The following is a 14,103-nucleotide window of genomic DNA, read 5'->3' on the forward strand; positions in this document are numbered from 1 at the left end:
AATATCAAAATTACATTTATGAAGACCAAACCTAGTTACACTTTCTTCAACACCTATTAGGTGGTTTCTACTTTTAAAGGGGATAGTGTGTCCAAGGTACATCCTTTAAAGGGTGGTGGCATGTGATAAAGAGATGAATGGAGTAGGGAATTAAAGGGGCAGCCCTGGGCCAATGCTGGGGTAGAAGGGTAACTAATAATAGGGAAGCCCACACTTGGGTATATAATGTATAGGAGGGAGCAATCGTGGTACATGATGTTGAGAAATTAAGGGCAATACAATTGTTCTATTTCTCTTTACTATGATAACTGCTTGATATATTATTTTCTTCAGATTTGATTGATATTATTAACATGTAGTGTTATCATCAACCAGCTATCAAAACAAGAAAATCAATCATGCACAAGTACACAAGATATTGGCACCATGCCAGGGCAAAAACCTCTCCAAAATCTGAGAGGAAAAACCCTTTGAACTCTTTCTTATAGAATCTTTATTGAGAAGTTACATGACCCAAACATTGACTCAGAAATGCCTTCAACATCAAATGACAATACCTCAAAATGTGTACCCAATCATACTGTACAATTCTGCAATGAATGAGCATGACAGTCTGCACCAAACAATTCGAATAGGCTCTTCCAGCCTCGATCTATCCTCGCATTACATGTAGATGCCTCATACGTTGCTAGAGTGATGATTAGGGCTTGTCTACAAGACTTCAAAAGGTAACAATGTTGACTGTCCAACACAGCGAGGGTAGAAGCCTTTGATTTCAGAACGAATGTATATGCGAAAATGGAGTTAGGGCTCTCCTAGCCCTACGATACCCTCGCACCTTTCAACAGCAATCTCCTTCTTGTATTTGCGGCTATAACAGCCCTTCAAACCAACCATACAGTTAAGTAATGCAAGACCCTAACCCAGATCTGAATGTCGTGAGGAGGAGCAGGCTCGTTGGTGACTTCGCATGAGGGGACAGACTTCCTCACTTGCTGCGGCTACCCTTCCTTTCTTCGACCTTAATGTTGTTGCTCTTCTTCGTGAGAGAGATGGAATGAATTGCATTTTAGGAGGAGCCAAACATAGCCTATATATAGGCTTTCCCTCTCATCCATTGAGCCGACGTGAGCCTAGATTAGGCCGACATGTCACTTTGATTAATTAGTTTGGCCGACGTGAATCTAGAAGGCTTCCATAGTCTTCCTTTGAGCGGTTTTCTTGAGTAAATCTGTGGGTACACATTTGAGTATTTCTTTGATGATCTAGAAGGACTTACATTCATTTCATTTACATAAATAATACATGATTGTCTTCATTTTTACATGATTTGTCTTGAGCTCTTAATTAGAGCAAAAATAATTCTTTTAATACAAAAATACATTAATGCAAAAACTTGACATAATGAAGACCGAACCTAGTTACACTATTTTCAACACATTAGGTGCCCCGGCCTTGAATTTTCCACCCTTCTTTATATGCCTTTTTCCTTTTATGATTTTTCTTTAATTAATTGCTCGGGGCTCAAGGGATAAGAGCGTGATGTATAAGATATAGCAGTGGATACATGCTTTAAGGTAGGGCAGTTCATTGCCTACTAGGGTTTGGGATAATCATGGGTTCCTGCAAGATAAAGAAGGCTCATCTAGGGCCTATAGGAACCAGGGTGATGGCCATGACGATGGGGTAGATCTCATGCATTAGCTTTTTCCCACGTGCTAAATGTGTTTGTCCCATCCATCTTTTGCATTTTGTGGTACATCTTCCTGTTGAATGTGGCCAATTATGCTTTTACTTTTCTTTTCAGTTGCATCAACCTCCAGGGCATCATTCTAGGCCCGACCCAAGGTGTGGGCAAGGGGAAGGGGAAAGCTAACCCTATGTGGAACCAGTGGAGGAACGTGGACCTAGGTGAGAGAAATGATGAATGGGGTTATAATGAGTGGAATGGGAGTGATATATGGGGATGAGGGAGTGGGACCACCCAACTAAAATCGGAGTTTCCCATGTAGTACCATCCATAAAGCCCTAAGGTCAGTAAAAGAGATCCCATGGGACTAGGGTCCAAGGTTCATATCCAAAAGAGGTGTCAAGGACAAGAGTACATATCCAACCCATTCTTTTTGCCGAATCCCCCCACTAATCCATGCCTAGAAGTATCCATGATAAGCAAACTACAATACTCAATTACCAAATCACAAGGCATACCTTTATGTTCGGGAGGCCCACCTTCAAACATACGATCATGACAGATGGGTGCGGCACCACATGCTTGGCTTAGGTGGTAGAGAAATGGCGCAACGAGCTAGTTAGTGGCTGCAAGGGGATGTTGGTTTTCAGTTGAGGACCATCTTGGAGAAGAAAAAAAAATCTCCTAGGGATATCACCCACAAAATGGTGGGTAACAAAGCCTACGGGAGCGACTAGGAAGCTATAGTCGCTCGAATGACACCTCCTTCGTGCGACCGGGACCTAAAAGATGAAATCTCAGTTGTCTGAAGATTTCGCTCAGTGACCGCAGGGTTCGGCAGTTGACTACAAACAATGACAATTCATTACAGACTTCAAAATCATATTTTTTAGTATAATATTAGTTGGGTTCATTTATGGATGTTGTAGTTGTTTTTGTTGGTTAGTTGCATAGATGAAGATATGGATCATTGTACTCTCTTTTGTTGAATCATTTGATGACAATCTAATAAGAAAAAGAATTTGAAAGGGTTTTCCCCATAATGGGTTTTGCTCTGGTCTCCAACCAATCCTGGTGTCTCTATGTGTGAATGCTTTTCTTCTATTATTCCTTTATGTTCCGCTGCATTGATGATGATGATATTGTTCTTTCTATATAGTTGCATATGTTGTTGAATAATGATGTAAATCTGAATAATGTTATGATGTAATGGGGTGAATGTAATGTGTTAATGAAGAAATGCAATTATCGAAGCAAAGAACAATATAGCCCTAAGAAAAATTAACAATTAAAACACTTGTTTGAGCTACTAAAACTAACAAGATGGAGGCCGCAACCAACCAGGAGGAAGTCGAAGCCAAAATAGTTACAAGTTGACAGGGACAGCACAGCATGAGGAGGAACGTAGTTTTCTTCTTCATCAAATTGTTTTTTGCAAGGCTTAATCTGTTGGAAAAGGATGAAAACCAATCTCAGGTTCGAAGATCGCTTGGATGGGTTATCCAACTACAACATCTAGAAGGAGAGGATTGCATTGGTGTTAGAGGAGAAGAAGATTTGGGAGTTTGCATCACAAACTCAAATCCCTCCTACTAATGCAACACTTTTGGCTTCCCATAATAACTAGGACATGAAAGCCAGGAGAATTATCCTAGATGAAGTGAAGGATAACATTATTCCTCATATATCTAGAATAAAATAGTCAGAGAAATGTGGGAGGCATTGACCAAATTACACCAAAGCAACAACCAAAATTGGAAAATGGCATTAAGAAACTCAATGGCACAAAGATGTTCAAGAATGAAACAGTTTCTTCGTATGTCACCAAAATATCTTAAGTACGAGATGAGCTTGTTATAGACGGGGAGAAAGTGTCTGACTCAAAACTAGTAAGAACAACTCTGAACGGGTTCACAGAACAGTGGGGTACCTTCGTTAAAAGAGACATGGTTACGGGATGACTTCACCCAGGAGGAGACTCACGAGGAGGGTCTTCATGGTAACCAGGTAAAAGGTGAAAGGGATGAGGAGAACATTGCTCTTTCAAGTCATTTAAGAAAGGGAAAGGGAGCTTCCAAACTAAACAAAGAAGAGGGAGGATCCTCTCAAGATGGGAAGAAGAAGGACATGAGCAAAGTGTTTTGCATATCACAAGCCAATACCTTGAGCCAGTGTCCAAACAAAAAGAAAGACAAAGGGAAAGCACAAGTTGTAGCATCAGCTGAGATTGAAGATTTTGCACCAAATTTGAGGAGTTCTCATTAGTGGTTACTTGTCTTTTTGGCAATAGTGTTAGAATTGCTTGGTTTGTGGACAATGATGCATGGTCCATAGATAGTAGAGCATCTCACAATATGACGGGAATGAGGGAAGTGTTCATTAATGTTTCAAAGACGGATTCAGGCATGCAGGTGAAATCTGGTATGAGTACCATGTTGAAGAATCTAGGGAAATCCATATGTCAATGATTCTTCACTGACTATTGATAACTGTTTGAGTTGTCTTCTTAAATTAACTTCTTTATGTTAGTGTGTTCTTCAATCATCAAACTGTTATCAAAACTGGAAGATCAACAAAAATGCAAGTACACAAGACATTGGCTCCAAGCCAAGGCAAAACCTCTCCTCTTGATAGGAAAACCCTTCAATCTCTTCTTATAGATATTTAGTTGATGAATACCAAGACCCTTGACAAAATTTGACTCAAGATTACCTCCAAGATGCTTGTCACTATCCCCTGCACTATTCGGCCTTCAATCCACAGTGGACTTTATGTCACTATACTCCTTCCGATTTCAGTCTCCTTATACCTTTGTTGTCTTGTCACAGTCCTCGGCTTCTCTTCCTCAGTTGCCATAGTTCTTCGCTTTAATATGAATAAGTTACTTCACCGAGAGCTATACGATGTGTATCCAGACGTCACCGAAAGATTTTCCGATATATTTATAAGAGACAGACTTCACCGAGACTTCCTAAGATATGTGTCACTTTTGTTCACTGTGCATTGTGTTACTACTTCTTCTTTGTCTTGTTCAAAGGTGATCTGAAGTCTTCTTAGTTTAATGCAACGTCACTTCTTATATATAGAGGTCAACATTGGTATATTAGGCCGACATGAGAGCCTTAAGCTAGGTCGGCGTATCATACAAGGAGATCACTATCTTTATTTAGCCGACTTGCAAGGGGATAGTGACATTCATTATTGGAGCGTAGATCTTTGACAACATGACTTCTATAATACTTATGTTAAGACATAAAATCCTAATGACATCAAGAAGTCGTCTTTGACCTATGGTAAACACATCTTGCTCATGAAACCCATGATGCAAGGAATAACAATAGTTTGTTTCTTCTTTTACATAATATTACAATTACAAGTCATAATGAGAACCGAACCTAGTTACATTTTCTTCAACACTCCCTCTTAACTAGGGAGGTATTCATTAAATGGTACAAGGCTATTCAACACTAAAGAGATCTCATAAAAAGAGTCGGACTAGTAATCCATCTGTATAGCATCATTATAACCAACATTGTCACATAGCAAGGCCTTGACTAACAGCTCTATCTATTAATAGATCAGAGCACAATGTTGGCGAGACCAATAATGGTAGACACCTTCATCATTGTCTCTCAAGGTACATACCCACGCGAGTGTTCACTGAGTATGACCTTCTAGGATTATTCTTATCTTGGATCCCCAGCCCTCAAAGAATATCGGTCCTCTTGCCTACTCTTATCTTAGATGCCCTACACATCCTCAAAGAGTATCGGATGCCAGATGATTATTCAATCCTCCATTCTTTCTTCAAAAATGAGGACAAGAATGATGTGTCTATCTCCCCCTCTCAGCTAGGGAAGATATGTCAACCAATCAAAGCTTATTTCTAAAATACATAAGCTTCTTCTTGGGAAGAGATTTCGTCAGAATGTCAGCAGTTTGATCATCGGTGGGGATATACTCCAGCGTCAACACACCAACTTGTACCAATTTTCGAATGTAGTGGTATTTGTTGTTTGTGTGCTTTGTTTTCCCATGAAATATCAGGTCCTCAGATAGTCTTATACAGCTGGTATTATCACAATGTATTACGGTAGGGTCCAGCAGTCCTGCAAACAAATCAGATAACATATTTCTTAATCAAACCGCTTCCTTGCTTACTTCATAGGTTGCAACGTACTCGGCTTCAACGCTACTTAAGGCCCCTGTCTCTTGCTTTTTGCTCAACCAAGAGACCATAGAGGATCCTAAGCTAAAACATCCTCCTGTAGTGGTTCTTCCATCCTTCTCGCTGCCACCCCAGTCGGAATCAGTGAATCCTTCTAGATTGATGCTTCTTCCCTTTTCAAACTTTAGGAAATAATGGATGGTTCCTTGCAGATATCTCAGTATGTGTTTTGCAGCTATCCAATGATCATGTTTCGACTCTATTTGAAATTGACTAAGAATGTTTACTGCAAAACATATGCCTGGCCGAGTATTTACTAGATACATCAGAGAGCCTATTAGTTGTCTATACTTAGTAGGATTTACTAGACTGGATTCAAAGTTTCTCAGCATTTTCAAGTTTGTGATCATCGGAGTAGTGATGGGTTTGCATTCCATCATATCAAATTTCTTTAGTAGTTCGATCACATACTTCCTTTGTCCTCGGTAAATTTCATTCGGTTCTTGCCATACTTCTAGACTCGAATAGTAGTGCATGAGTCCTAAATCCTTCATATCAAATTCATCTACCAGCAATTTCTTACATTCCTGAATTCTCTCTTCGATTTTGGTTATTACAAGATCATCTACATATAGGAGAATTATGACAGGTTCATCATTTTCTATTCTGATGTAAAGGTTTCGATCTATCGTGCTTTTTCTGAAACCCAATCTTTGCAAGTATGCATCCATTCTGGCATACCATGCCCTAGGAGCTTGCTTGAGGCCATAGAGTGCCTTCTTTAATCTGCAAACATGATTCTTTTTATCCTTTAATTCATACCCCAATGGTTGTTCTATGTAGACTTCTTCATCTATGGTACCATTCAGAAATGTTGTTTTGACATCCATTTGATGTACCTTCCATCCCATGGATGCTACCAGAGATATCAAAGATCGGATCATGGTGTACCTTGTTGTGGGAGCAAAGGTTTCTTCATAATCAATGCCTTCTTCCTGAGAGAAGCCTCGAGCCACGAATCTTGCCTTGAGTTTGTCAATGCTTCCATCTGCAGCGTGCTTGATTTTATATAACCATTTAGAGGTTACCACTGATTTGTTATCTGGTCTTGGGACAATTTCCCAAACTCCATTCTTCATGATAGATTGGTATTCCTCATTCATTGCATCTTTCCATTCTTGATGTTTGGTTGCTTCTTCAAAGGTAGAAGGTTCTTCTTCAATGAGCTTTGATATGTATGCTGCATATCCTGAGTACCTTTTTGGTTTCTTGCTTTCCCTGAAAGTTCGATTTGTCGTGTGACCTTCTGCTTCTTGAAGAGTGGTTGTTAACCAGTTAGGTCTTTTCCTTCCTTCAGGGAGAGTGATTGGTTCATTGGGACCTTCTTCTTCATGATGAGAGACTTCTCCTTCATTAGTAGCTTCTTCCTCAAAAATAGGAAGATCCTCCTCATCAGAATCAGATGGGAGATCCTTGGATTTCTTGAAGGCAATGCTTTCATCAAAGATTACATCTTTTCTTACTTCTATTTGATGTCCTTCCTTTATGTAGATTCTGTAGGCTTTGGAAGAGTTGTTTTATCCAACAAAGATTCCCTTCTTACTTGCAAGATCTAGCTTCTTCCTTTTGTCCTTGGGAACGTGGATATAAACTGGACACCCAAATATCCGGAGATGGTCAATATTAGGCTTCTTCCCAATGAAGACTTCTTCTAGAGTTACATTGGTAATTGCCAAGTGACCTGTTTTACTTCTATTTTGGATATACACTGAAGTTTTTGTTGCTTCTCCCCACAAGAATTTTGGTAGATCTTGATCATGGAGCATAGCCTTGACACTTTCCTCTATAGCTCTATTCTTTCGTTCAGCTACTCCATTTTGTTCAGGATTGTAAGGAACAATAAGCTCCCTCTTAATCCCAGCCTCCTTACAAAAAGCAATGAATTATTTGGAAGTATATTCACCTCCATTATCTGATCTTAGGATCTTTATCTTTCTTTCTGTAAGATTTTCTACCTCCGTCTTGAATTCTTGAAATTTTGTGAATACTTCATCCTTGGTTTTAAGTAGATAAATCCAAGTTTTTCTTGAATGATCATTGATGAATGTAACATAGTATAGATGACCTCAAAGAGATTTGGACATGGATCGACATACATCAGAGTGAATGAGATCTAGAATCTCTTGAGCTCTAGATGTACTATTTGCAAATGGTTTCTTCGCAATCTTTCCCATGGCACAGCCTTTGCAGATTCCTTCATGTTCTTCTTTAAGATTTGGAATCCCATTTACAATGGAATTTAGAGTTGGAAGAATTTTGTAATGGAGATGGCCCAATCTTCTATGCTATAATTCACATGGGCTTATCTCGATGTGGACAAGTGCTTGATTTTGAGGAGATGAGAGTTTGTATAGTCTGCCTTCTCTAACTCCAATGACTCTAGCTTTTCCAATGCTTGATTCTTTAGCCCAAACCACTACTTTACCATCTATAAAAGCAACTCTATCTCCTTTTTCTTCTAGAGATGAAACTGAAATAAGATTTTTGTACAAACCTGCAACATATAAGATGTTGTTGAGATGAATATTACCGCCACCTTCCAACTCAATTGATGTTGATCCAATTCCTTTGACGGGATAGCTCTTGTTGTCACCAAACTCCACCGAGTATGAGGATTTTCCTTTGGACATGGTCTTGAGTTGCTTGTAATATCCAGTCATATGCCTGGATGCTCCATTGTCTATTACCCATATGTTTTCATCTTGAAATGTTCCGGAGAGAGCTGAGAACAGTCCTTCATTCCTTGAATCTTTGAGATCTTGGGATGAGAAGAATTTATTCCACATTGTCTTGAAGTTTTGCTTGATTAGGCTAGCTAAAGATGAACACTTCTTTACAAGCCTCTTCATGATATAGTTTATCTCCTTTATGCCCTGTATGATCCATAGCTATGATACCATGTTGAAGAATCTAGGGCAATCCATATGTTAATGATTCTTCATTGACTATTGATAAATGTTTGAGTTGTCTTCTTAAATTAACTTCTTTATGTTAGTGTGTTCTTCAATCATCAAATTGTTATCAAAACTGGAAGATCAACAAAAATGCAAGTACACAAGATATTGGCTCCAAGCCAGGGCAAAACCTCTCCTCTTGAGAGGAAAACCCTTCAATCTCTTCTTAGAGATATTTAGTTGATGAATACAAAGACCCTTGACAAAATTTGACTCAAGATTACCTCCAAGATGCTTGTCACTATCCCCTGCACTATTCAGCCTTCAATCCACAGTCTATTGTCTTTATCTCACTGTACTCCTTCAGATTTTGGTCTCCTTATACCTTCGTTGTCTTGACACAGTCCTCGGCTTCTATTCTTCCGCTGCCACAGTTCTTCGCTTTACTATGAATAAGTTATGACACAGTCTTGAGACAGTGCGTTATATTCTTCGCTATACTGATGATGTTGGGACAAACTTCCACCGAGAGATGATAGGTGTATATACAAGCTTCACCGAGGGCTATACGATGTGTATCCAGACTTCACCGAGAGATTTTACGATATATATATATATAAGAGACAGAGTTCACTGAGACTTCCTGAGATATGTGTCACTTTTGTTCACTGTGTATTGTGTTACTACTTCTTCGTTGTCTTGTTCAGAGATGATCCGAAGTCTTCTTGGTGTAATGCAACGTCACTTCTTATATATAGAGGTCAACGTTGGTATATTAGGCCGACATGAGAGCCTTAAGCTAGGCCGACGTATCATACAAGGAGATCACTGTCTTTATTTAGCCAACTTGCAAGGGGATAGTGACACTCGTTATTGGAGCGTAGATCTTTTACAACATGACTTCTATAATACTTATGTTAAGACATAAAATCCTAAAGACATCAAGAAGAAGTCTTTGACCTATGGTAAACACATCTTGCTCATGAAACCCATGATTCAAGGAATAATAATAATTTGTTTCTTCTTTTACATAATATTAGAATTACAAGTCATAATGAAAACCGAACCTAGTTACATTTTCTTCAACATACCATACATGTAGTGAAAGGGGTTGGAACAGTGTTATGCCAACTAGAATCAATAGGATCTCTAAAGGTGGCAAAAGTGATATATGTCCTAGAGTTGAAGATGAAATTTCTCTTAGTCTCAGCTCTAGAGGACAAAGGATATGATGTTGAGTTCTAGAAGGGACAAATATTCATACGTTCGGAGGGAGCTACCCAGGACACAACAGTTAGGATTGGCGTCGGGAAGGGTAAGTTGTACAACTTGCAAGGTCAACCTATAAGCAAATCCAAAGGGTTCTCAAAATCAAGGATTGATGTTAGTGACAAAGATTGAACAGGAGGCTCTGAACACTGAGTTGAGACCAGGGACTCAAACTTCTAATCTACAAGATGTGCAAGAGGCCTCTTCTAGATCTATCAGACCTAGTTGGTAAGAGCTAACATTGATGGATGCTCAAGAGTAGCCTCCTAGGAGCATGACTAGAAGAAACAAGTCTTCGGATCAAATTCCAAAGCAAGTCGCAGGAAAGAGTTCCAATTAAGAGGGAGAAACTACAGCAGCAGATAACGTGGTGGGATTGGAGACAAATCCAGGTGGAGGAATTTTTTGAAGAAGTACCTCCCTCACTAAGAGGTGTAGCTCGAGCAGGGACTTTTGCACAAGCCTTGTGTCTAGGTGAGCAAAAGTCACCCACATCTCCTTAGAACAATTGCTCTAGTTTGAGCAAGTTGCTAATGTACCTTAGCCTAAGTTTAACTTAGGAAAAAGAACATATTAATATGTTGGCTTATTGAGCTAATAAAACTTTAGAAAAGTAAAGTAATTTACTTTCGTGAGTAGGTTTTAATCTTAGCCATTAATCTCAACTGAGGTGAGATCTATTTTCAATTGTCAATCACTTTAATATTAGGGTTTTGGCTCAATGTAAAGTTATAAAAGCAAGGTTGAGGAGAGGAGATAGACACACAACAACAGCACAAGATTGCGAGCGACATCTTAGTGAGCGGTGTGCTAGGTTTGAGGGAGTGGAGAGAGGTTGGAGATCTAGATATGCAAAAGAGATCGAGCACCTATCTAAGGTAGATTGGTTGGATCAGATCCAGATTTTTCTATATGTATTTTCTCAGTAGGGCCATTCTCCTAGGGCGAGAGCCCAAGTAGGTTCTGAGTTTTTATTAATGATGAGCTAATTTGTTGGGTAGTAATTTCTGTGTATTATTGTGATTCAGATCATTAATTGCTTCCACTAAATATTTTTATTAAGAACCTAATCGTGTGTTTATTCAATAAGTTACTGCTCGTAATTAAATACCAATTGTTGGGTTCAGGGAAATCTAACAGTTGGTGGCCTTGATAGCATGTCAACCAACTTGTTTATGTTTCCCTTCTTATAATTGATCATTGAATAACATTGTTGTAAGAATCTTATCCACCTGTAGTGTCTAGTATATTAAAAATTACCCGGGGCCTGTAGTTACTGTAGTCACTGGTGATCTGAGTGGGATGATGGTTTCCTTACCCATCAAATAGTGTTTCCACTTCTTGACAGCTTGCACCAAATCATAGAGCTCCTTGTCGCAGGTAGGGTAGTTGAAAACTGCCCTATGGAATATTTCAAAATGGTAGCATACAAGCCTTCCTTTCTACATCAAGACTGCTCCCATAGCATACCCACTCGCATCCATCTCCAATTCAAAGGGTCGCTACAAGTTTGCTAATGCAAGAACTGATGCTTGGCCTGCTTTTCTTTTCTAATTCTTCAAAGGCCTTCCATTGACCCTTCCCCCACTAGAAACACTTGCCACTTATTGTTATATTATGGAGTGGTGCAACCTCTGGTGAAAACGAAACTATGAATTTCCTCAAGTACTATGTTGCCCCAATGAAACTCCAGACCTCAGAATTATTTGTAGACACCAGCCACTTCATGATGGCCTCCATCTTTGTAGGATCTATCCTTAGCTCCCCTCCAACAATCACATAGTCTAAAATTTAAATACACCAATAATTGTTGTGTAAACTCACATTTCTTGAGATTTGCTCGTAGTTGGTTCTTCTTCAAAGTCTCTAGCACCTACATAAAGTGTGAGAAGTGCTCCCCCTAGGTAGCATTGTAAACTAGATGCTATGCTAACTTACCAAATATTCATGTTCTAATCTTTAGTAGAGTTGCAATACCTTTTGTAGATTAAGAGATTCCATCCACAATCATTGAGTTATCAAACTTGAACAGCAGTACCATGAAGAAGAAGATAAAATGGCAGGAAAACCAAAATGAAGTAATGCATCATCATGCAACATTAGTTGCCACTGCCAGATGTTAGCACGTCTCTACAGTTAAGCTATTGCATAAATGACAAGTTCCTAGAAAAGGCATTACATTTTATTTTCAATGGGTTGCCATTGGCAAATAAATTCCCCTGAATGCAAACATTCAAAACATATAGATGCTATACAATATTAATAGCAAATTATAGATGAGCAATATCATTTAAAGGCAACCAAAAAAGAAACTCTGATCTTGTAAGGTCTTACCGCATTATATATCGATCTAAGTGTTGGAAGCTGTTTCGGGGCAATGACTGAGAGAGAAACAAGGCACTGAAATCAAAATTCAACAACGATGGCGCACACAAGGATTAGCATAATTAATGAGCTTTCACAAATTGCAAAAGCATAATGCTAGTGTACCACCAAAATGTGTTTAGAAACCCAAAAAAGCTTATGCCATCAAGATACCTGAGCAAATGCCTTGGCAACTGTCTCTGCATCAGCAAGCCACTGCTGTGTTTCAGCATTTGAAATCTGCGTTGTTATACTATGACCAGGTGGTCGAGGAACTGATGTTAGAAGAGGATAAGGATTGGATGCTGCAACTAGCACACAATGCATTTGTATTGTCTGTGACATTTGAGTTGTTGCCTGGCTAGAAGAACACATCTGATAATAACAAAGCATTGACAATGCTTCAGAAAGCAAGCATGCCAAATTAAATCATTTCACAAAGTATATGTGCCAAATTAAATCATTTCAGAGATCTCGAAAGTAAACATGCCAAATGTATCTTCACATGCCCAAAGCCAACCTATAAGACTTCTAAGTTTACATCTAGCATTATTTTACAAAAATAACATATTTTAATTTGCTCCTCAAATCTACCCCTGATGAGAATAGTCTGTACTGATGACCATCACGTCCAAGCTCTACTATTCCTCTTTAATGAACTATGAACAGAATGCATTCCGTCTAGGCCAAGTTCACAAATAAATTAAATGAAATGCTCATTATTCCATACAATTTCAACATACATAGACAAATGTCCTAACTAATGCAATATATTTCTTCATGAATCATTAGGTTAAGTTCCAAAAGTAATAAAACCATGAGATTCTGAAATACAAGGTGATTGAAGGACCATCCCCTGTGCATATAATGGTTGAGAAATTAAGCATGTGGTCACCTGGGCAAGCACTTCAAAATCACTGTCTTTTCAAGCAAGCCCTTTGGATTTCAGCAATATCCTATCAAGGGATGGATAAAAAGATATGTTGGTAAGGTTTGATGTCATGTTTCTTTTTAAAAGGTACCTAAAGATGAAGCTATTGGTATTGTTAAAACATAACTGACCAAGAAACCATTCTTTTGGTGAAAATATGTTTAATGTCAACATGCTTCAGTTTCTAAGAAACCATACACGAACAAAGGGAATTGTCATGGGATCTCCATTGCCCCCCATTGTTGCAAACTTATACATAGAGAATTTCTAAAGAATCGTCACTAATACATTTCTGCTCAAGACAAATGTGTGGAAAATATGTGTTGATGACACCAACATGATTTGGCCACATGGAAAGTGTTACGAACAAAGTTCGTACTTTGCAATAATCTTCAGAACACTTGGTACATGAAGACATTCATTGAGGATAAGAAACATATATATTGAATGTGTATAAAAGAATTGATATGAAATGTGATGTGAATGTTACAAATGAGGCCCTCTTATATACCTAGGAAGGTACCCTTTAACGATTGGTCATGTCCTTAGAGACATGCCTTTTCAATACTAATCACTAGTTAATTAATCATTATTTATGACTATTACTAGTTATATTATTTGTATTATTTTATATATATATATTATTCATAACATTGCCTTCCTCTTCAGAAATTTTTGTCCTCAAAGCTTATCGCTGATAAGGCATATCATTTGTTCTTTGTCTTTG

At 38.6% G+C, this 14,103-nt stretch overlaps 1 protein-coding gene across 2 annotated transcripts in view; it reads right to left on the reverse strand.

The window, feature by feature from the left end:
* LOC149237573 (mediator of RNA polymerase II transcription subunit 25-like) overlaps positions 1-14,103 on the reverse strand; it is a 387,887-nt gene that overhangs the window by 292,181 nt on the left and 81,603 nt on the right. For both annotated transcript variants that reach the window (XR_016246301.1, XM_089372701.1), the window contains exons 5-6: positions 12,620-12,820; positions 12,416-12,481 (exon numbers count right to left, since the gene is read on the reverse strand). Coding sequence is in view for 1 of the 2 variants with exons in the window: in XM_089372701.1 (XP_089228827.1) it covers positions 12,416-12,481; positions 12,620-12,820 (267 nt within the window). In the remaining variant the exon portion in view is untranslated. The remainder of the gene's footprint in view (positions 1-12,415; positions 12,482-12,619; positions 12,821-14,103) is intronic.

The sequence above is a fragment of the Pinus tabuliformis genome, chromosome 8 (assembly GCF_031772625.1).
Source record: "Pinus tabuliformis cultivar Carrire ecotype Pingquan chromosome 8, CPIR1, whole genome shotgun sequence".
Taxonomy (NCBI): domain Eukaryota; kingdom Viridiplantae; phylum Streptophyta; class Pinopsida; order Pinales; family Pinaceae; genus Pinus; species Pinus tabuliformis.